Below are 21,947 nucleotides of genomic sequence, written 5' to 3' on the forward strand. Positions count from 1 at the left end.
GGGCGAGGGCAGGCCGTGTGTCTGAGGCGGGACAAGAGCGGCCCGTCTCCCTGAGGCCGGCGGGCTGCAGGCAGCCTGTCTGTCTGAGGCGGAGCGAGGGCGGCCTGTTTCCCTAAAGCGAGGCGGGGCGAGGGCGGCCCATTTCGCCGAGGCCGGCGGGGCGCAGGCAGGCAGGCTGTGTCTGAGGCGGGACGAGGGCGGCCCCCTCCCGCAGGGACAGTCCCCGGCGCCATTTTCCCTGAGCGCCGGTCCCCGTGGGGAGGAGCGAGGCGTCCCCTCCCCGCTCGGTTCGCCCCGCCTCAGGGTCGGCCCGACGCCCCCGATCCCCACAATCTGCTCGGCCTGCGCCTTGTCCGGCCTTTCCTCCCCGAGGAGGAAGAAGGAGCAGCAGCCAACGGCCCCCCGGCCCCGCCTCCCTCCCTTCCTCCCGCCCCCCTTCTCTCTCCATTGTCTTTTGCCGGCCTGTCTCCTCCCGTCAGCTGTGAGCTTTTTAAAAGGAGCTTGAAGTTCTCACAGTACCCGACGCCATCGTCCTCAGCGCTCTGGCCCAAGCGCTTAACAACGTCTGCTTTTCGGGAGCACCTTTACCCCCACGGCCCGCTCGTGTTTTCGACTCTCTGCTGCTTTATCGCGCTCAACCGAGCGCTTACTACAGTGCTGTGCACACAGTAAGCCTTTAATAAAGGATGAGAAGCAGCGTGGTTTAGCGGGAGTCAGCGCACGTGGGTTCTAATCCCGGCCCTGCCACTTCTCTGCTGTGTGACCTTGGGCAAGTCGCTTCGCTTCCCTCGGTGCCTCAGTTACCTCATCCGGAAAGTGGGAATTAAGACGGGGAGCCCCACGGGGGACAGTCTTGTATCTACCCCAGCGTTTGGAACAGCGCTTGGCCCACAGTAAGAGCTTAACGAATACCATAATTATTATTAAGACTGAACGAATGGCCTCTTTTTAGACCTCACGACAGCCCTGTGAGGAAGGGGAAAGGCATGTATTTCATCTCCACAGGTGAAGATGAAAGACCAAACCCTTCTTCCACTCCCTTCTGCGTTACCGACATGTTCCCTTTATTTATCTCCCTTCCCAGCCCCACTGCATTTATGTCCATATTTGTAATTATAATAATGTCCATCTTCCCCTCTAGACTGTAAACTCACTGTGGACAGGGAACGGGTCTGTTTATTGTTGTATCGTACTCTCTCAAGCCCTCAGTACAGTGCTTGGTACATAGTAATTGCTCAGTAAACATGATTGACAGTTGAGGAAACTCAGGTAATAATAATGGTGATATTTGTTAAGCGCTTACTATGTGCCAAGCACTGTTCTAAGTGCTAGGGAAGATACAAAGCAATCAGGTTGTCCCATGTGGGGCTCACAGTTTTAGTCCCCATTTTACAGATGTGGTAACAGAGGCACAGAGAAGTTAAGTGATTTGCCCAAAGTCACACAGCTGGCAAGCGGCGGATCTGGGATTAGAACACATGACCTCTGACTCCCAAGCCCTGGCTCTTTCCACTGAGCCAAGGTACAGAGAGATTAAGTGGTTCAGCCAAGGTCACACAGCAGGTCTTGGCAGAACTGGGCCTTGAACCCGCATCTAACTGATTAATTATTCTGCTATCCCCAACTTCTGCAGCCATTAACCCCTTTCTCTCTCTCTTCCAAGCCCTTAGGTGGAAATATGCAAGAAAGAGGGGGGATCATGCTCCCCAGTTACCACCTACTCTGGTTTATTTGCCTGCTGATGTTTGGTTTGGACCCTCTCGTTTGTGCCTTGCTGGAATCCGCCCTTGACAGAGGTGTCAACCTGAAGGTTCGTTACGTCAGTAAACTGAACAGCAGCCATGGTTACTGTGAAAAGAAAATGAAAATGGTGTCATTTGATGCATGGAGTCTTTCAACAGAAAAGCTAGGTATACCGGGCACTGCCAAATTGTATTTTATCCTTTTTTGCAAAAAATAGTAATAATAATGTGTCTGCTTCACCGGAGCATGCACAACTTATTACTGGGCAACTGGGTTCAGACAAGCCTCTTCCCTAGGAGAACCACTGCAGCTGGCTTATTCATTCAATAGTATTTATTGAGCGCTTACTATGTGCAGAGCACTATACTAAGTGCTTGGAATGAACAATTCGGCTTATTTGCTTAGGGACTGTTCCCTCTTCTCCATTCTCCATATTTTCCAAGATGTGTGAAGATTGGTGTGGTAGGGTTGTCATGGATCAGGACAAAGATTTTATAGACTGGAAATACTTTAAAATGTATTTGCATAAGTTCACAAACCCTGGCCATGCAGACCTGCTTATTCTTTCACATAAGGAGGCCCATCATTTATACAGAATTATGTCAAAAAATATTTACTCTCACCCTCAAACGTGGCTAAAGGTCACTATTAAGAGAGTCGTAACACTATAGACAACACAGGGTGTAGAATTAATGATAGATGATGCTTTATTTTTCAACTGGGCATCTTAAGATCACTATAGATTTTCATTAAAAAATCAGTGAATAGTACTTCAGATGTTTATTGTAATAATAATGGTGGTATTTAAGCGCTTACTATGTGCAAAGCACTGTTCTAAGCGCTGGGGGCATACAAGGTGATCAGGTTGTCCCACGTGGGGCTCACAGTCTTCATCCCCATTTACAAATGAGGGAACTGAGGCCCAGAGAAGTGAAGTGACTTGCCCAAAGTCACACAGCTGGCAAGCGGTGGAGCTGGGATTCGAACCCATGACCTCTGACTCCCAAGCCCGGGCTCTTAGCGTCTTTTAGGAAAGACTGCTTAATCAATGGTATTAATTGCACATTTACTGTGAGCGGAGCACACTGGGAGAGGAGAGTACAACAGAGTTGGTAGACGTGTTCCCTGCTCACCACAATCGTTACAGTCTACGGGACTCATCACAGGGTTCAGAAGTATAATTGAAGAGCTCATCTCACCTATTGAGTAAAGTAGTAATCATTATTTGTCATTAAGAATTTTAATTCCTTGTATTTTACCAAAAATTTCCATGTATAAATTGCTTCTAAATATTCCAAAACAGAACAGTTGTGGATCTTCATTTAATTGTCACATAAAGATAGATGGAAATAAAATTAAAGCACTGGTTTATAAAGACAAAAGCTGAAAGGGGAAGGGACAGAGTGAACCTTAAATTGTTAATCCCATCACTAACACCAGGAGTAAAGGACAATATCCTTTGAAGCTTGAAGATGTTAGGTTCCGAACAGATGAAAGAAAAACATTTTTCATAAAGCGGGTGTAGAAGTGATCGACAGAACATTTGCAGGCAGAAAATGACAAGAGATTTTAAAAAGGGTTTAGGGAAATGAGTGGCAAAGAAGGCCATAATGGACTATTATGGAGGAAAAAATAGAGATGTTAGATGCTGCATCCCTAACTTGAGAATGGTCAAGGAAACCAGCTATTTCAGCCAAGCACTCTTGGTGTTCCTGATGAGACAGAATTGTGGGCTGGTTGACAGTTGCTCTGACCAAGTGTGGATTTCTTTTAGTCTTTGTGAAAACACATTTCCAACTGTAGTTATTTGTTGTGAAGCAGCCATAACTTAAATTGTTATGCAGAATTTCCTACCTTATTTTTTCAGTAGGTTGTGACAACTTTTTGTTTGGAAAAGAATTGCTATTTTTATCATCATCAGTATTGAGTGCCTAAGGGATGCAGACTCTACTCTGTTTTGTGCTTGGGAAAATGCAAACTAAGTGAAAGATACCATTCTTATCTTTTGGGAGTTTGCAACCTAACATTGTTGTCATAATGTACAATTTTTTATGGTGTTAGTTCAACACTTATTGTGTGCCAGGCATTTACTAAGCATTGGGATAGATACAAGCTAATCAAGTTGGACACAGTCGCTGTCCCACGTGGGACTCACAGTCTTAATACCCATTTTACAGATGAGGGAATTGAGGTACAGAGAAGTTAAGCGCCTTGTCCATGGTCACACAGCAGACAAGTGCTGGACCCAGGGTTCGAACCTAGGTCATTCTGACTCCCAGGCCTGCTGCTGCTTAATATCTATTGAGGTCTTTAAAATCTAGGTGAAATTTAAATCAAATCAGGAGCACAGTTGTGTTTTTAAACAACTCTCTTGCTATTGGTCTTTCTGTAGCTTTTTGTTTTCTAAATTTTGCAGCACTTTTGGCCTAGAATGCCATCATGGTAAATATTTTCATTTGTAAAAGAAGACAAATGACAACTCCAGGCTCGCGTTTTGGGTCTGTTTAATTGTGTATTAGCAGTTAAGCAGTTTTTAACAGTTTAGAAGTGTTGTTCATGGTGAGGGGGGTGGATTTGCAACTGCAAATCGCCCTTGGAGACAACCAGACAGTAGTCCCAGCAGCCCATGAGGACAGGATTCATGATAGGGCCTCAGCTGTGGCAGCATCACTGCCTCTCCAGCCTTCGAATGCTGTAAAAAGGAAGGTTGTGGGGTGAAGGGGATAGTCTGAGACCAGGCAAACAGTCTAATTTTTTTGGCCCTGACTAGCCTACTTTTTATCAGACTCTGGCTGAGTTCAATTGTGCTAAAGTTGTACAGTAATTTTATTTTAAGGTTGTTTTTTTAATTGGTATTTTTATAAACTAAGCAGTTCACTTAAAGAAGGTGTTTTCCCCCCCAGGAATCTTGCCAATAGATCCTATTGGAGAAAACTATGTACGTGAAGTGAAACACTGCATTTTTTCCATTGTCTATCCTACTCCTTTCCAATCAAGAGTACATCTGGCAGCAGTTTCAAAGGTTAGCCGTAATTATATTTGAAGATCACCGAATAAAATGTGCCCCAGTGTCACTATCTCTTGGATAAAAAGAGATCACTTTAGTTGCATAATTAGGTGCATCCGATCACTTTCTGCCTTTAGAACTGACTTAAGCAAAATTATTGAAAATCAAAAATCCACAGTGATTATGAATAATGGATAATACCATACTTTCATTTAAGGTCTGCTGGATTCAGCATTAATAGTTTGAAGGAAAAAGAAAAATGGGTGAAACACTCATCTTATGCCAATCTCCAAAAAAATTCCTATTTGCCAAGATCTGAATGATCCTATTTTAATTTAAAAAGGCTGAATGTAAGGTTAAAATGGCAAATTTGCTGATTTTGACTTTCATAAGAGTGTATATCTTGGTAGGAAAAAGTTGTGCTTAAAGTGGCCTGACATTGACATCAGCCAAAGGTATACAACCCCGCCCCGGGTGCAAACAAGTAACCTCAGTTTCACTCCTCTTGCCGCCGCCACCCCCACACTGAGAAAAGGGGGTGGGGGCTGAATTAGTTGCAGTGGTGTAGAAGTTGTGTGCAGCCCAGGGTGATTTAAGAAATTTTTGTCAAAGGCTAAGGGGCGCGAGGATGGTGCACAGAGCGGTGTTGTGTCTCAGGTGCAGAAACCACCCAGCACAACTCTGCAGGTAGAAATTGTAATATTTTTGCCCTCGATCATAGCAGAAACTTTCAAAAATATTATATTCTGTGCTCTTTCTGGTGGAAGAAAAGTGGGTGCTTTGATAAGCCTAATTCAAGGTACTTAAAGATAGGACAGTTGCAGGCCCTTAATTTTATTAAGGCTTTCTGGTTATTAATGGCAACTATACAAAGAGAGACAAATATCTTTGACTAGAACTGTAGAACCCCATCTGGGACAGAAACTGTTTCTCACTTGGGTATCTTGTACCTACCCCAGTGTTCGGCACATAGTAAGTGCTTAACTAATACCGCAATTATTATTATCACTGTAATAGACTAAATCTAAGGGAATGGTTGTCATGTTCTTTTGCCTCATTTCACTTTGTTGATATATCACCTAATTTCTAAGAAAATACTATTTTTTTCCCCCACAGGAAGTTTTGGAAGACATTTTAGATCTTGATGTATCGATCTCCAAGACAGATGATTTTATACAACTCGTAAGTGGTGGGAAAATAGTGTCGGAATCTATTCCACTGGCCCACAGATATGGAGGTCATCAGGTAACTCCATCGTTCCCATTGTATAAAATAAAACTTTCAGTCGTAGACTTGATTTTCAGTTTTCCTTATAGGCAGCCAGTGAGACCTAAAGGGGAATTACTTTTCAAGACCTGAAGTAATTGCTTATTAATTGCTTCATCTTAATATTAGCATACCAGGAATTGAGCACAATATTTTTAAACTATCATAAAACATGTATAATTTAGTTGGAAAAACTGAGATCATGTACCTCATTTGTGGTCATAGCTTGATTCCGCAAGATTGCGAGAGTTGCACAAAGAGAATTTGGGCCTCTCTAGGGAGTTGCTATACAATCAGATCTGTGTAGATTGCAAAACCTAGGAAGGCAAGAGACTCTTTCTAGACTTATCTTGAAACTGAAATTAATATCAATCAAGGTTTTACTTATCAGTACTACCAATAATGTTAAATCTATGGAAAATAACTTTTTGATTATCATTTTTCTTAGTTTGGAACCTGGGCAGGACAGCTTGGGGATGGAAGAGCCCATCTTATTGGCATTTACACCAACAGGTACCATCTTTTCTGTAGCCGGGATTTGGTTTCTCTTGACTAAACAAAGATGTATTTAAATATATTGGTGTTATTTTGGCAGGCATGGTGAGCAATGGGAACTCCAGTTAAAAGGCTCAGGAAGGACCCCATACTCAAGGTATCTGCTTGGGGCTTCCAGCTCAGAAAGATTTAATTAAATTGTTTCTTTTTGAGTAGAAAAATCCAACTAAATCCTTTTATTTTTATTTTTCTAGAAATGGTGATGGAAGAGCTGTGCTTCGTTCCTCGGTGAGAGAGTTTTTAGGTAGTGAGGCCATGCATTATCTTGGGATTCCAACAAGCAGAGCTGTAAGGTATGTGTTGGGTTGTTTTTATTTTTTTTTAAACCATCAGAGTATCCACCAAAGACAGGTTTTGGGACCAAATGATGAAGTCTAGGAAAACAGCAAATGAGTACCACAGTGATTTCTTTTCCATGGACAATCATATAAGTGCAGTTATCTTTAATGCAGAAGGGAGCCACAAAAAGAGGAGGCACAAAGTTTAGAGTAAGGGAGCCAAATATCACACCCTTTCCTCTCCACCGTGGCATCTGAGCCCAGAGACAGAGGCAGAGCCCAGAGGTGCTTTGTACTGATAGTTGCATAAGGACTTGGCTTGGCATTGAACCTGAGCATACTTGGGAACTCTGATTTTGTGGTTTCAACTATTCTTTGATGTTATCCATTCCATTATGGTACTCTTACTGCTTTGGTATCCAGTTCTTAACAATAATCATTTTAACAATAATAATAATAATGAAAAATTGGTATTAAATGCTTAGTATGTACTGAGTGCTTACTGTGTGCTAAACCGCATGCTAAATATTGGGGTAGATAAAAGGTAATCAAACAGTACACATTCCCTGTCCCACGTGGGGCTCACAGCCTAAGTAGGAGGGAGAACAGGTTTGGAATTGCCACTTTTTTTTTTACTTCTGTAAGAGTCAAACTGCATTCTATAAGTGTTCAGGGGATGATTTATTAATAAAACACATTGTTTTAGAAGTTCTTAGGGGTATGTAGATGGCTGAAAGGTATAAAGTGCTCTGTTTTTTAACAGAACCCATATTTTGACTTCTGGATAGCATTCACATTTATATCGAAATATTTAATCACTCAATTACCTTTCACTTATGCTTATACTTCTACTTATCTTTTGTATATTTGGCAGTTGATGTCTTATTTCTCTATTAGACTGAAGCTTCTCGAGGCCAGGGAACCTGCCTTTCACTTATGTTCCTGGGTGTCTAGTCCAGGGCTCTGCACACAATTTATTCAATAAATGTGGTGGCTGCTTATTTATAAATAGGTTATCTTCTTCAGGAGAAAGGGGATTATTGCTTAGTGGCATGACAACCTTTTTGTAAAGGCTGTCCTTAAATTTAGGAAAAATTGTTTCCTGAAAACTGCATCTTTAATCAATTAATGGTATTTATTGAGTGCTTTCAGTGCACAGAGCACTGTACAGAAGGCAGTACAATGGAGTTGGTAGACACGTTCCCTGTCCTCTGGGACCTCACAGTCCTAGTGATGGAGATAGGTTAAATTATGGGTAGGGGTAGCAGCAGAGTATAAGGATATGGACATAAATGTAGTTTGGGTGGGGGTGGGTAAGTATCAAAAAAAGCCAAGTACATAGGTGATTCAGAAGGGAGGGAGAATGGGGTAGGGAGATGAAAGATCAAGGAAAGATTCATGGAGGAGAAACGACTTGAGTAGGGCTTTGAAGAGGAGGAAGGTGCCCTCCTTTGGTCTGTAAGCTCCAGGAGGCTGGAGGTAGGGAGATCAGCAAGGTTGAGGCAGAATGGGACAAGTGCTTGGACCAGTTTGGATGGAAAGGAAAGGCCAGATTCTAGGGATATTGTGAAAGTAGAACTGACGGGATTTTTTTTGATGGGCTGAATAAACAGGATGAATGAGGGAAATGAGTTCAGTGCAATGCCAAGGTTATAGGCTTTTTCATTCAATCGTATTGAACGCTTACTGTGTACAGAGCTTTTGAGACAGGGAGGATGGTGGTATTGTCTACCTTGTTGGGAAAGTTGGGGGAAGGAAGATGAGGAATTCTCCTTTGGACATGTTAAATTTGAGGTGGTGATGGAACATCCAAGAAGAGTTATCTGTCCAGAAGGCGAGGGGTTGTGTGAGACTGCAGAGGAGGAGAAAAATTGGGGCTGGAGAGGTAGATCTGGGAGTCATCCGCAAAGAGATGATAGTTGAAGACATGGGAGCAAACAATTCTCCAAGAAAGTTGGCATAAAGGGAAAGCAAGGGATCCAGAACTGAGCCTTGAAGTAGAAACACAAGTTGGAACTTATGTTCTCATTAGTTGTAAATAATGGATTGAATCCTGAACCAAGGCTGATAACCTTTTTATATAAAAATTGAGAATTATGTATTCAGTCAATTGTAGATAAGTAATATGATGACATTAAATGTAATTTATATTGAGTCAGAGATTTCCCCCACAGTAGGGTAGCTGTCTTTTCTTAGGAAGTAAAATGGATGTCAGCCTTCCTTAGTGACTCTGCCTGGTGACTGGGAAGCATCCCTTTTCCCCTTGCCCTCTTTAAGCTTTCCTCCCCTTCCTTCTCAGTCCTCTGCTGCGGTTTTGAAAATTGTTGACTCTTTTCCCTGAGACTCTTCTGTGTTCCCTTCCATCTCGATAAAGTACTGCACTGTAGGCTGTACCTGGGAATAGAGCCTTAAGGGAGACTTGTATTATAAAAGTTGAAATTGTTGTTTTGTAGAGCTTAAACAGAGTGTAAATGTAGAAACATTGTAAGTCAGTTCATTTTTCTTAAAATGTTGTAAATTGAGGACTGCCTTTAATTTATTCAGTTTCCTCTCATCTTTAATTTTTAATTCTTGCTTGCAGATGAGTGAAACTGTCTATGAGCAGCCATGTGACCAAAAAGACTGATGTGTGGCCTACAGATTTCTCCACACTGATGGCACTAGTACTTTCTTCTATGACACATTCTGTGAAAATAGTGGGGCTTTCCATTGAGTAACTGTCACATATTTTGGTTAAAATGTAACTTGGCGTGTTTTAATTCTCTTTTGTCTGCAGCCTAGTTGTTAGTTATGATGATGTATGGAGAGATCAATTCTACAATGGAAACAGAGGAAAAGAAAGAGGTAATGAGATGATTTGAAAAATATTTCTGCAAAATTAAGACTCATTTCTTTAGAGATAAAAGAGGTTTTTCAACATTCCCCCAAATTATATGTCAAGCAGTTAAAATATACAAACATATTTAAATGAATAGTTCTTTTAGATTTATTCTTTTAGCATTGTTTTTCTAGCAAGGGAAAATAACCTTCTCAAGTTTTTTAATTGGTTATTTCAAGAAGTCAAGAATGTTATTTCTTTATGAGATTGCCCTTTTAGGGTAACAATCAGGTTAATTCTTGGACAAAAAATGAGAATAGATCAATTAAAGGAGCCCTCCCTCTTGTTTCCATAGAATAATCAGGTGGCATTCAGGAAGATAAGAGGTCAGTGGAAAAAGAAAAAGTTTTGAAAGGGATTTATGGTGTACCTTTAGGAGGTCATGATGTACAAGAGGAATCGTTGTCTTTCGGAACTCTTGGGAAAGAAAATTCAGTACATTGGAAAGCTAATTAACAGAACCTCAGTTATCCAAACTGGTTGTCAGACCAAGTCTACTATGAAATAATCTGAAGAAACCCCTCAGATATAGGGGGAAAAATGGGCAGAAGCAAAGGGTCTGATGTAGTAGTTGGGCCCAACTACTTTTCATTCATTTATCCAAATATCCGGTGATGGAAACAGTCACAGTTCTTACGTAAAACTGGTTTTTACCAAAATTGCATCAGTTAGTACATAATTACTTCTTGCTTATTTGTTTATTTGAATTATCGTCTGTCTCCTCCTCTAGACTGTAAATTCATTATGGGCAGGAAATGTGTCTGCTCATTCTGTTGTATCTCCACCAAATGCTTAGTATAGTGCTGGGCCCATAGTAAGTGCTCAAATACCATTGATTGATGCATACCAATGATTGACAAAATGCTTTGTATTGTGGCGGTTAGGGGAGGAGGATATATAGCCTCTCTTTCTGGTAAGAACCACTCCAAGTGGTTGTTTTTTGTGGTTATATACTTTTAATTGATGTAATAGGTTATACTATATGTGCCTGTCCACTTGCCATTTGAAATAAAACAGGGTAATGGTATGAAGCCATTGTATACCCTGTGTACAAATTACATTTCTCTATTTTAAAAAATGACAAAAAATTTAGTGTGCCAGTCATTTTTCAGAGAAATCCAGATTTTTGCATTCTTGCTTTAAAAATAGTTTTCAAGGTATTTAAACAAGTTCATTTGCTCTACAGAACTCCTATCATTAAGACATTCTGAGCAAATATATTTTATCTTTAAGGTGCAGTAGTCCTGCGTATTGCAAAATCATGGTTTCGTATTGGATCATTAGAAATTTTGGCTCATTATGGGGAAAAGGATTTATTAAGGTAAGATGTTTCTTATAATGGGTTAGGAAACATTTGAATATGTATAGACCTGAAGTTAAGTAATTTATAATTCCCTTTTATAATATTTATGTCAGATTCATCAAACAAAAAAAAGATTTGATATAGACAAAAGTCACAGTTATGGAATTTTACAATATTACAATGTAGTGAATCCAACTATCCAGACTGGATATTGTGGGCCCTTCTGGGAGAGCAAGGCAACCATGGCAGCAAATTCTACACACTTGCCAATATTTGCTTTGCAACATTTGGGTATTAAAAAATCCCGTGTAACTGCAAATCTATCCAAAAAGAACCCATGCAAAGAGAAAGACCTGTACTCTATTGCTAACTAAATCTCATTATGTTTGTGTAAATCTGAAGTAAAAAGATTAATCATGAGTGATAAAATATTTATTCAGGAGTTAACAAATTGCATACACCACCTTCCAGATGTTGCCAGCAAAAATGCAGTTTTCATAGATAAGAAATTTAATGGACCTTAAGAGTCAAAATGATAAATTCTGGTAACACATGCAAAATTGACATAACTCGTGTTTATAAGTAAGGATACGTGGAGAGTTTTTATTTTCTCCTCTGTTTATAAGAGTAGAGACCGGAAAGTGATTAATATTTGTTGTTTAAATTCTCACTGTAAACCTGCCCAAATACCCAGTACAGTACATTGCACCAAGAAGGAGTTGAATAATTAATTATTCCTACCACTTCCATGGGGGCTCTGTAGTGCTCTAGGGATTAGCATCACATGAGGCAGCAGTTAAGTATCAGGACTCAGGCACTTCCATCATTGACCTTTTCAACCACAAGTACTGTTCAGTGCTCCCATTGCCAGAAGAGAGTGTTAGGGAATGCCTAACTGCTTTTCATGATGGGCTATAAACTGGTTGTGCCATAACAAGGTGTAAATTGTGGGGAATCCTCTCTCTCTACGCCCTCAATGTAATGTGGCTTTATCATCATTTTGGCAAAACCTTGGACTAGAATTCTTGTCATGGTGTGAATTTTTCTGGTCCAAATGTCAAGGAAGAGAAACTGGAACAGAAAAGTGTTTGACACCTAATTATCTGGGATAGTAATAGTAATTATTTTTATGGTATTTGTTAAGCGCTTAGTAGCTGTGTGTGCCAGGTACTGTACTAAGCACTGGGGTAGATACAAGCAAATCAGTTTGGACACAGTCCCTGTCCCACTTGGGGCTCATAGTCTCAATCCCCATTTTACAGAAGAGTTAACTGAGGCACGGACAAGTGAAGTGATTTGGCCAAGATTACATAGATGGTGGAGCCTGGATTCGAACCCATGACTTTGTGACTCCCAGGCCCATGCTCTGTCCATTACACTGTGCCTTATTTTGTAGGTTCACATTTGCTTCTTGAAAGCTTAAATCAAATATGGTTTTATAGGACTTGGGTTCCAATCCTGCACCACCTGTTCTCCTTTGTACTTATGCTATGAGCCCCAGGTTGTACAGAGACAAATATCTGGCCTGATTAACTTGCATCTACCCCAGCGCTTAGGACAGTGTTTGACACACAGTGCTTGACGCAGTGCTTGATGCACTGTGGTATATTAACAAATATCAAAAAAATAGGATCTCAAGTCCAAGACTTCTTTTGTTGTTATTGGCATTATGATAAGGGACTAAGAAATATTCCCTGAAGTTGGCAGGGAATTGTAAGGATCTCTGTCTTTTTTTTTCTACCATTAAATTTTGATGGTGTCGTGAGTTGAAATGGTTTGATGTTTGAAATTCCATTCCCAATTCCATTGCTAACTGAAGAACTATTGGGTTTTTTTCAGGACATTATTAGATTTTGTCATACAGGAACATTTTACTTCAGTAGATGTGAATGATCACAACAGCTACTTGGTAAGTTTTTAAACAAATGTAGAATAACTTCTGATGTATTCCTTAGTTTTATAAAATTGTATTCAAAGAGTGCGGGGATCATGGAGTTCTTGGGAAATCATATAGAATTTGTCTTTCAAATTAGAAAATTATATAGGAAGATATGCAAGATATCTGTTCAGAAGACAGGTACAAATAGAAAAACATTTATAACTAAATATATCAATTTTCACAACTGTTCAAAATGTTAGGTACATTTACTCTTTCCGGTTGCCTCAAATAACGCAAATCCCTATGCATCTAAGATTAAGAGAAACCAAAAAAATATGGTCACTGTATGGGAATCTTACTCCATTTAAAGGGAATTTTCATTTTTCTAATGCTTCATATTAGTCATAAATGCAGAAGATTGTTGTATCTTTATGCACTTATGGAGAAGTTTATTAGTTTAATATATCCCATATGCCTAATATTAGAAGGTACCTTAAATACATAAGTACTTCCATTATCTGGAATTAAAGGAGTGTAAGGGATTTTGATCATATATGTAATCCATCTGTCTCCACCAAATGTGTTGTAGTAAACTACTCTGCCTTTTAAAGACTTGCAGAGAAGAGTAACTTCCCTCAGTAACTTATTTTGATGTTTAACCCTTTTTCTCAGATAATTCTTCTGTAGAGTTAGCCTAAATAATCTGTGGGTTTATCCCATACTCAGTGAAGGTGGAAAAAAGCCATTCATCACTAGCTGTGTAGGAGCCCTTTATGGATTTGAAAACTGTTATTAAATAGTCTCTTTAGTGTTCACTTCTCCAGGCTAAATTATCTTAGTTTCTTTTAAGGTTTCATAGATCAAGTCATCTTGGAATATTCTTATATTCTCTCTGCCCATTTGTAGTTGTGAATTCAAGAATTATATATATTCAGTTGTATTTATTGAGCACTTACTGTGTCCAAATCACTGTACTAAGCACTTGAGCACTGTCCTCAACCGAACAAAAGATTCCAATATTTTATTTCAGGATTTTTTCTCGGCTGTTGTGTCTGAAACCACAAGTCTTATTGCTTTATGGATGTCTGTGGGTTTTGCTCATGGTAAGTTAACTATTGAGCATTTTTATGACAGTTTGATCTTAAGAACTCAAAAAGTTGTTTTTTGTAAAGAGGTTGACTTCTTTATTTATTCCAATGGGCTTTTCCCCAGTTACTATGCAACAGAAGAATCTGAGAAATGAAGAGGAAGGTGGTGGAGTTATAGTGCCCTACTGAGGAAGAGACCATCTTCCAATTGCAAGCAGAAATGGGTGTATTTGGTTGTTTTTTTTTAAATCCCTGAAGTTCAAGAGTTTGCAGCTAAATGCAAATCAGGTGTGATTTTCTCCTCCTAGTATTGGTCAGGTGAAAGCGAGAAAAGAACCTAACAAACCGAAACCAGGACAGAGGGAGGCATGCAAGAAGATAGAATGCAGAGCAGCTTTTGAAAGAGGGTGAAATTTTGGTATTTTAGCTTCTTGCCAATCTTGGATTTTATTATGAACCGTTTTTTTTTCCATACTGTTTATTAAACTAAATCATGTGCTGCATGGACTTCAGTTCCTCCATAGTTTAAAGAGTATGTAAATTTGAGGGACTGTGATGAAATGTTATAATTTAGAATCTGATGATGTGTGTATTTACAGCACTTTTGTGCCATCCAGCGTATTTCCTTGTCTTTCAAAAATCTGAAGAAATGAACTCAGTGTTACATTAGAGAACAAGTTTTGGTTCAGATGAAGTGTTACTTTAAAGATATTTCATATAGAAAATATTGCACAATCCTTCTTTGGGTGTAGTTTGCCAGAAGTTTCAGTGGTTAGCAAAAGTCTATTAATATATTTTATTATAGTAGATGTTTCAGCACTGTTGCTTTCAGCTTTGGATCTATAGATTTGCTCCATCTAAGAGTATTAACTTATATTTTCTACCGCCTTTCAGTTTTAATCAAATAGTAAACTGTTGTGCTTCAATGAAGGAGGACATATGGTAGCACCGTTTCTTGGATAATGGAGCAGCCTGTACCAAGAGCTAGATGTTTTTGATTGTGAAACAAAGAAACAGTCTGAATCTGGATTGATTAGATAGTGCATTAAAAGAAATTTAACCAATTTCACAAACTTCTACTTTAAATACTACGTTTTAATCTGTTTCTGCACATAGTGAACTGTTCTAAAACATAAAATTTCCTATTCTGAATGCATGTCAATTGATTACTGTATTCTCTTACTATTTAGGCGTTTGTAATACTGATAACTTCAGTTTGTTGTCCATTACAATAGATTATGGTCCTTTTGGTTTTATGGAATCCTACGATCCAAGTATGTATGCTGTGCTTATTTATAGTTTAATTATCTCTGCAAAATTATAACCGTAAATTTAATACTGGGTGAAAAAGCTGTAGTCTTTGTGCAAGAGCTTGTGATTTCAAACTTTCTGGGGCCGGGAAGCTGGGGGAGTGAGAGATATGATGTCCATCAGAGAGAAGATGAGTGAAAACAAGTGGTTTTAGAAGGTGAGGGAATCAAATCAGAGGCACATAGAGGAGGGGGTAGATATCTGGAGATCTGTGAAAAGATGAGTGGATTTAGGAATGGAGGAAAGGTGAGGAAGAGAATTTGGGGAGATCACACCTTATGGTTTCAATAGTGTCCACAAAATAGTGGACAGATCCCCATTCTGTACTTCTGGCATCCTGCTGAGCAGTGCCACTGAACTGCCACTGCCTGATTCCCGAAGCTCTCCATAAGGGATCCTCACGACAAGAGGGTAGGTCTCAACCTAGAGGGGACCCCTTGATGGATTTGATTTTCAATGGGAGCTTCTAGATCCCCTTTTTTTCTTTTCCTACTCCCTTCTGTGTCACCCTGACTTGCTCTCTTTATTTACTATCGCCAGCTGTTCCCACAGCACTTATGTATATATCCATAATTTATTTATATCAATGTCTGCCTCCCCCTCTAGACTGTAAGCTTGTTGTGGACATGGAATGTGTCTGCTATATTGTGTTGCGCTCTCCCAAGCATTTATTATAGTGCCCTACACACAGTAAGCAGTCAATAAATATGATTGCTCACCTGGGGGAGTCGTGTGAGCCTTTAAAGTTGCCCTGGGGTTCCTAGGGTGTGTCATCGAAATATCCTGTCTTAAGCAGTTTGTAAGCACCCCCAAGAGCAGGAACTGTAACATTCGATCAATCGGTCATATTTATTGAGCGCTTAATGTGTTCAGAGCACTGTACGGAAGACTTGGGAGAGTACAATACAGCCGAGCTTGTAGACACATTCCCTGCCCACAAGAAGCTTACGGTGTAGAGTCTACAGTCTAATATAAATACATTACAGAGATGTATGTAAGTGCTGAGGGTGGGGTCAATACCAAGAGCCCAAAGGGTACATGGATGACGCAGAAGGTAGATGATAATGGATACCCCTTCCACCCACCTCCTATGTGCTCATATCTGCATAAGAGGCATGGTTGCATTTTTCTTCCTAGCTCTCCGAAATCACTTTTATCAAGGGCAGTCATTGAGGGCCTTCTCCCCCTCTAGACTGTAAGATTTTTGTGAGCAGGGAACATGGTTAGTACAGTTCTCTGTTTACCATAAGAGCTCAATAAATACCACTGATTAACCAATTCTGTAAGTGGAACAGTGGACTTGGCCCTTGGGAAGCTTGCAAAAGAAGCCAAATATTTTTGTTCCCACCCTTAAGAAGTCTGCAATCTAATTGAAGAGATAAATGAATACAAGATTGCCAAATATAATAGGCAAAAACAATTTCTATCCTTAAATTATTTGCTTCTGGGAAGGACCATACCTTTTCCAGGTTGTGTAAAAGTCCTGTAGAATCCAGCATTTTACCAGGCAATGATTTTGTTGACAAAGATGATGATTCTGGGTAAAAGAGGAAATGCTCCTAAAGTTCAAAATACCTTTACACAAATATGAAAATATAAGCATTTAAAAGAACAGATTGAAGTAAAAGAAATGGAAACTCATCTTACCAAAGTTCCAACAAAACAATTTGCAGACAACCCTCACACCCAGAGCTATATCATTTTCCCAGATGGTGTAACAGCAGTGCCTCAAATTAGGTAAAAATTCAAAATGAAAACATGCCTTAAGCAAAGCCATTTCTAAATTACGTGTCATCCTTTATCATATCTTTGAAATTGTCACAACTGCTGGCATTATATGGGAAATGAGAATTCAGAGTTCTCTCGCCCAGTAATTATAATGAAGAACTCCCACATGAAATACTGTTTGCTTTGTATTCAATGCAACAATGAACCATGAGATAGAAAGCAGATTTCTTTTTTGATTTAGAGATGGAATTATGTCTTTTGTATTCAGTATTTGACATGCCAAAGGTTATGTGTGTTTTAGAGAGTTTCATATTCATTAAAGAAATCTTACTTTCAGACATTTGTAGTGTCTTAGGTATTTATCTCTTAGAAAATAGCATTTGAAAAATATTGTTGATTCAGCAGTGCAGAATTCACATGCATATTTGCTTTGCCTTTTCTTTAATTATAACATTATTTATTTTAATCATCACAAAAATTGGCCTTTAAACGTCGGAGTTTGTTTTGCTTCAAAGCAGGATAACAGTAGTCAAAAATTGTTTTCCTTTCTTTGGCAAATATTAGAATTAGGCTATTCCTTCTGTATAAACACATCTTTCATGTTTGGACTTAGTCTGTTAAGCATTTAATAGCAGGAGGATTTCTGTTAGCTTACTGAAGAAACATAAAAAAATGAACATAGTAGTAGTATATTCCAATTATCCTATTTGAAACTGAAATCGTTAATTTTAAACAGATTTTGTTCCAAACGCATCTGATGATGAAAGGAGATATAAAATAGGCAATCAGGCCAGTGTTGGGTTGTTTAATCTGAACAAGCTATTACAAGTTCTAAATCCTTTATTGGATCCTGGACAGAAACAGCTGTGAGTATTTTTTTTTTAATTTCGGTAAATGTATGAGCAGTATATGTAAGAGCAGTATAGTAGTACATTTTTATAATTGCCATATGTTGTTGGGTAGGGTGAAGCTGTGGGAGTTAAACATTCTTATTTTTTGTGGTTTCATTCATTTTCAAGAGTATACTAAATCATACCCAACCCAGAAAAGTTAACTCAAATTAAAAATGAAATAGTTGCATTTGTATGCGGAGAAAATATCAATAACAATTCTTATAATCTTCTAATTAAGGATTTCCCATGGAGTTCACCACTCTAACCTATGGAATTCATAGAATTTGAGTTAAAGTCCTTTCATGGAGGAAATTTCAGTCTAATGTGGAAGCAAGACATATTGGCTGATAAGCATCCTACCGTAATTTATAAGAACAAGTAGATAAGTGTATGGTCATTTAGCGTATAAATTCATACTGTGTGTACATGAAATTATCCTTTCATGTATAGATAATATTTGGGTTGTGACGTGCCTTTTGAAATAACTGAAAATATGATGAAAAAAGGTATGACCAGATTTTATGTTCATGTAACTTTTGGGAGCTACATGAGCTCATTAAGAGATTTGTACCACTTGCCCTCCATTGAATGAAAGCAGCCAGCTGTAGCCAGTGAGCATGATTGTTGATTTGTACCTCAGAAAAGGTGAGGCTTATGGAGTAGTATATCATTTAAAGAACACTGATAGCTGCCTATTTAATTTGTGCACAATTGGTTTTTCGTGCATCTTTCAGCAAGTTGAAGAAATATGTTAGTTGCATCATTTTAACTGAACTATATCAAATCTTTTTGGAAATTGTTTTGACTGTAGGCTAAATGGTATGTAATTACTAGAAGGTATTAAAGTCATAAATTTAGAATAATGACTGAATGGATCTTGGCACCCCTGTAGACTCCCATTATTCATGTAAGCTCTTAAATCAGGGTTTAAAAAAAGTCGATCCTGCCCTTCCTTTGCATAGGAAGGGACCTGTACTTTTTATCCATGTAGGGATACTCATGTGAGCTTAACTGTGAGGAGAAAATGTGTCATCTTGTGCTGTGCCTAGTAGAAGGATGCCAGCCAGTACCATTATGCAGGCACTGTAGACAGAGTCTTAGTGCATTTTTGGGCCAAGTTTCTGATGGTGAGCATACAGACACAGTGATTCCACTGTCAGCGTGGTTACCTCCTCTTAGCTTCTCTTCTGGTCTCTTCTCCACTGGCCTGGGGTAGATTGCAGTAGAAGGCAATGATTCTCCACTTACAGCAATGTTCCAAAGGCATAAACAAAATATGTGTAACTTTCTTGTATGAAAAATAAGGGAAGGGAAGACTACTTTCTCCTTCTAGCTCTCAGGGGCCCATTTATTTTAAATAATAGGGCTCATTTATTTTAAAGCTTAGCTAGTATTTAAAGGTTAATTGTACAACTGGGTTTAAATGTCTTCTTTATTCCCCCAGTGCTGTCCAGATTCTTGAGAAATATCCTGATCTTTATAATAAAAGGTAGGTAATATTTCTGAATACAGAACTTTGCAACAAGCCTGAACTATAAAATGCCCTAGGGAATAATTCTTTTTAGTGTTGTTCTTAATAAATTACAGTTACTGTCTTACTTTCAGAATTAAGGAGCTCTTCAAAGCCAAATTGGGTTTCCTTGGAGAGAGGAAAGGTGATGGTTATTTGATTGCATTTCTTCTGCGAGTGAGTGAATTTTTTTGTGCATTTTCTAATATTTACGCGACTTTATGGAAGAATTTACATGAGCGAAGAAAAACATTTTCACTGCAATTAATAGAAATCTAATTGTTTTCATTAGCTCATGGAAGAGACGAAAGCTGATTTTACAATGACATTTCGGCAGCTCAGTGAAATTACTCAGGAGCAGCTTCAGGAGCTCAACATTCCTCAGGTATTAATGCATGACATTTCGTAGTTTCATAATTCAATTTTAAGAAGACTTATTGCCCTTTGATTTTAGAGCGACTGGAATATTAAATTCAAGAAATATAATGACTGTAGATTCTCAGTGGAATAAATCTGTTTTTACATTTAAATAACTTGTTTTTGAGATAAATCTCATGAGAAGCTAGTGCAATGAGTAATTCCAGTTTCTTCTCTTTATACTGTGAGTTGGTTGTTCGTGGATCTACTGTAATAGCTTTGGTATTTTTTAAGCACTTATCATGTACCAAACCTTCTGCTAAATGTTGGTAAATACAGAGAAGTCAGCTCACTCACAATGGCAAGAGAAAACAGTTATTTAATCCCCATTTTGCAGATGAGGAAACTGAGGGACAGAGAAATTAAGTGATTTGCCCAAGGGCACCCAGGAGGCAAGAGCCAGAGCCATGATTAGAGCCCATGACTCCTAACTCCCTGTTCTGTACTCTTCCCACTAAGCCACGCTGCTTCTCCCCACTGAAATGATAGCTCCATGGTGATTTTAACCCAGAACCCTAGATTGGGAATGTCAGGTAGGGGGAGGAAAATCAAAATGGGGCTTTTTAGTTGTCACATCATGGCTCATGTTGCCCACCCAGCTCACAACACTCTTCTGGAACAGCTCAGATATTTCTCGGTAGTTTCCCAAGTCAGGTCCCTTGCCTAGCTTCTTGAAGATAGAGATTATGAAGACGTTCTTGCAGTACTGTTCTGTGGTATTTGTTTCAGTGTTCCATGTGAGGAAGAAATGTCTGAGCAGAAGTCTGTAAAGTTCCCACTTGGCATGTAGGTTTCTGAAGGAATTGAAGGAAACCTGGCTGCTTTACCAGTGTTTATGACTGACTGCTAATGATGCCTTCAGACATTGCAGTGAAGAATATGCGATCATATTTTGAGAGTTTCTCAAAACTTCGTAAAGCCTCGCCTGCAGTGGAAGATGTGTTTAGGAGAGCAATGAAATGCTGTTGCCACCTTGGCAGATTTTCCTTGTTTGTAATGTGTTTGGTCCATCATCAGTGATAAATGAGTTAAAGTCATGACTCCATAACACTTAGCAGAGAGCTGGCATCCCATCACTGGCTGCCTCGGTTCCACGGATTGATCTGCTTGTCATTTCAGAGGTTTCAGTAGGACTCTCCTTTGTATTTGAGGTGCTACAGAATATTGATACTTTTTTGCCTGGCTAGGTTTTAATTCTGAGCTTTTTCACCAAATTAATTATGCTGTTGTCACCTTACTTTCCAAACCCCTGTGGTATGGTGACCTTTGTCGATTACCCATATTTTAGCATCTCCCAAGGGTATCAGCTTGCCATATTTTGGAATCACTTCCATTTCCTCTCTCCGTCGTTACAGAAAACTTCTTTCGCATTAGTTTTCCTCATGGGGGGAGCATATGCCCTAGTAACCATAGCAAAGTACTGTAGTGTTAGAGTCCAAAGTAGTTGTGTGTGTCTCTGCTGGGGGAATTTGGGAAGCCTGAGACAAAGGGCGGCCAGACTCAAATCCAATATCTAAAAAACATCACTAGGAAGCGAGGAAATCTTGCGAGAGCAGGTGTGTCTAGAACCTATCTCTATGAGCTGCTCTCTATCAGGTTGTCTGATTTCACTCTTGTGCTGTGAACTACCTAGAGATAGAGAGCAACATCAGAGCTAAAAATGCAGTCTTCTTTCTGTAAGGCTGTTACCTCTTTTTTTAAAAAAGATATTTATTAAGCACTTACTATATGCTTGACACTGTACTAAATGCTGGGGTAGATACAAGTTAATCAGTTTGGACACAGTACATGTCCCTCATGGGACTCACAGTCTTCATCCAGATTTTACAGATGTTAACTGAAGCACTGAGAAGTTAAGTGACTTGCCCCAGGTCACACAGCAGACAAGTGGCAGAGCTGGAATTAGAATTCAGGTCCTCTGACTCCTAGGCCTGTGGTTCATCCAATAGGCCAAGCTGTTTCTCAGAGTATTTTGATGTCTCTTGCCCAGTTGTATTATTCCTTTGTATTAGAGTTTTTTTCTTGGTTTGGTGCTTAAGGTCATGCATACCTGAGATAGTCCTCTGATATGCCCATTTTGAGGGATGGAAT

At 39.3% G+C, this 21,947-nt stretch overlaps 1 protein-coding gene across 7 annotated transcripts in view; it reads left to right on the forward strand.

The window, feature by feature from the left end:
• The window catches only part of LOC100681194 (protein adenylyltransferase SelO), a 78,517-nt gene that overhangs the window by 38,188 nt on the left and 18,382 nt on the right, over window positions 1–21,947 (forward strand). For 2 of the 7 annotated variants that reach the window (XR_003763798.2, XM_007667758.3), the window contains exons 1-16: window positions 219–668; window positions 1,664–1,910; window positions 4,647–4,765; window positions 5,867–5,995; window positions 6,465–6,529; window positions 6,612–6,668; window positions 6,766–6,864; window positions 9,626–9,693; window positions 10,961–11,048; window positions 12,870–12,939; window positions 13,940–14,012; window positions 15,188–15,271; window positions 17,773–17,902; window positions 19,374–19,418; window positions 19,535–19,616; window positions 19,732–19,824. Coding sequence is in view for 6 of the 7 variants with exons in the window: in XM_007667758.3 (XP_007665948.2) it covers window positions 1,679–1,910; window positions 4,647–4,765; window positions 5,867–5,995; window positions 6,465–6,529; window positions 6,612–6,668; window positions 6,766–6,864; window positions 9,626–9,693; window positions 10,961–11,048; window positions 12,870–12,939; window positions 13,940–14,012; window positions 15,188–15,271; window positions 17,773–17,902; window positions 19,374–19,418; window positions 19,535–19,616; window positions 19,732–19,824 (1,434 nt within the window). In the remaining variant the exon portion in view is untranslated. Of the gene's footprint in view, window positions 1–218; window positions 669–870; window positions 894–1,663; window positions 1,911–4,646; window positions 4,766–5,866; window positions 5,996–6,464; window positions 6,530–6,611; window positions 6,669–6,765; window positions 6,865–9,625; window positions 9,694–10,960; window positions 11,049–12,869; window positions 12,940–13,939; window positions 14,013–15,187; window positions 15,272–17,772; window positions 17,903–19,373; window positions 19,419–19,534; window positions 19,617–19,731; window positions 19,825–21,947 lie in introns of those variants that run through there. The other 5 variants (XM_029077547.2, XM_007667757.3, XM_007667759.4 and 2 more) reach the window with 4 other exon arrangements.

Source organism: Ornithorhynchus anatinus, chromosome 13 (genome assembly GCF_004115215.2).
Source record: "Ornithorhynchus anatinus isolate Pmale09 chromosome 13, mOrnAna1.pri.v4, whole genome shotgun sequence".
NCBI lineage: Eukaryota > Metazoa > Chordata > Mammalia > Monotremata > Ornithorhynchidae > Ornithorhynchus > Ornithorhynchus anatinus.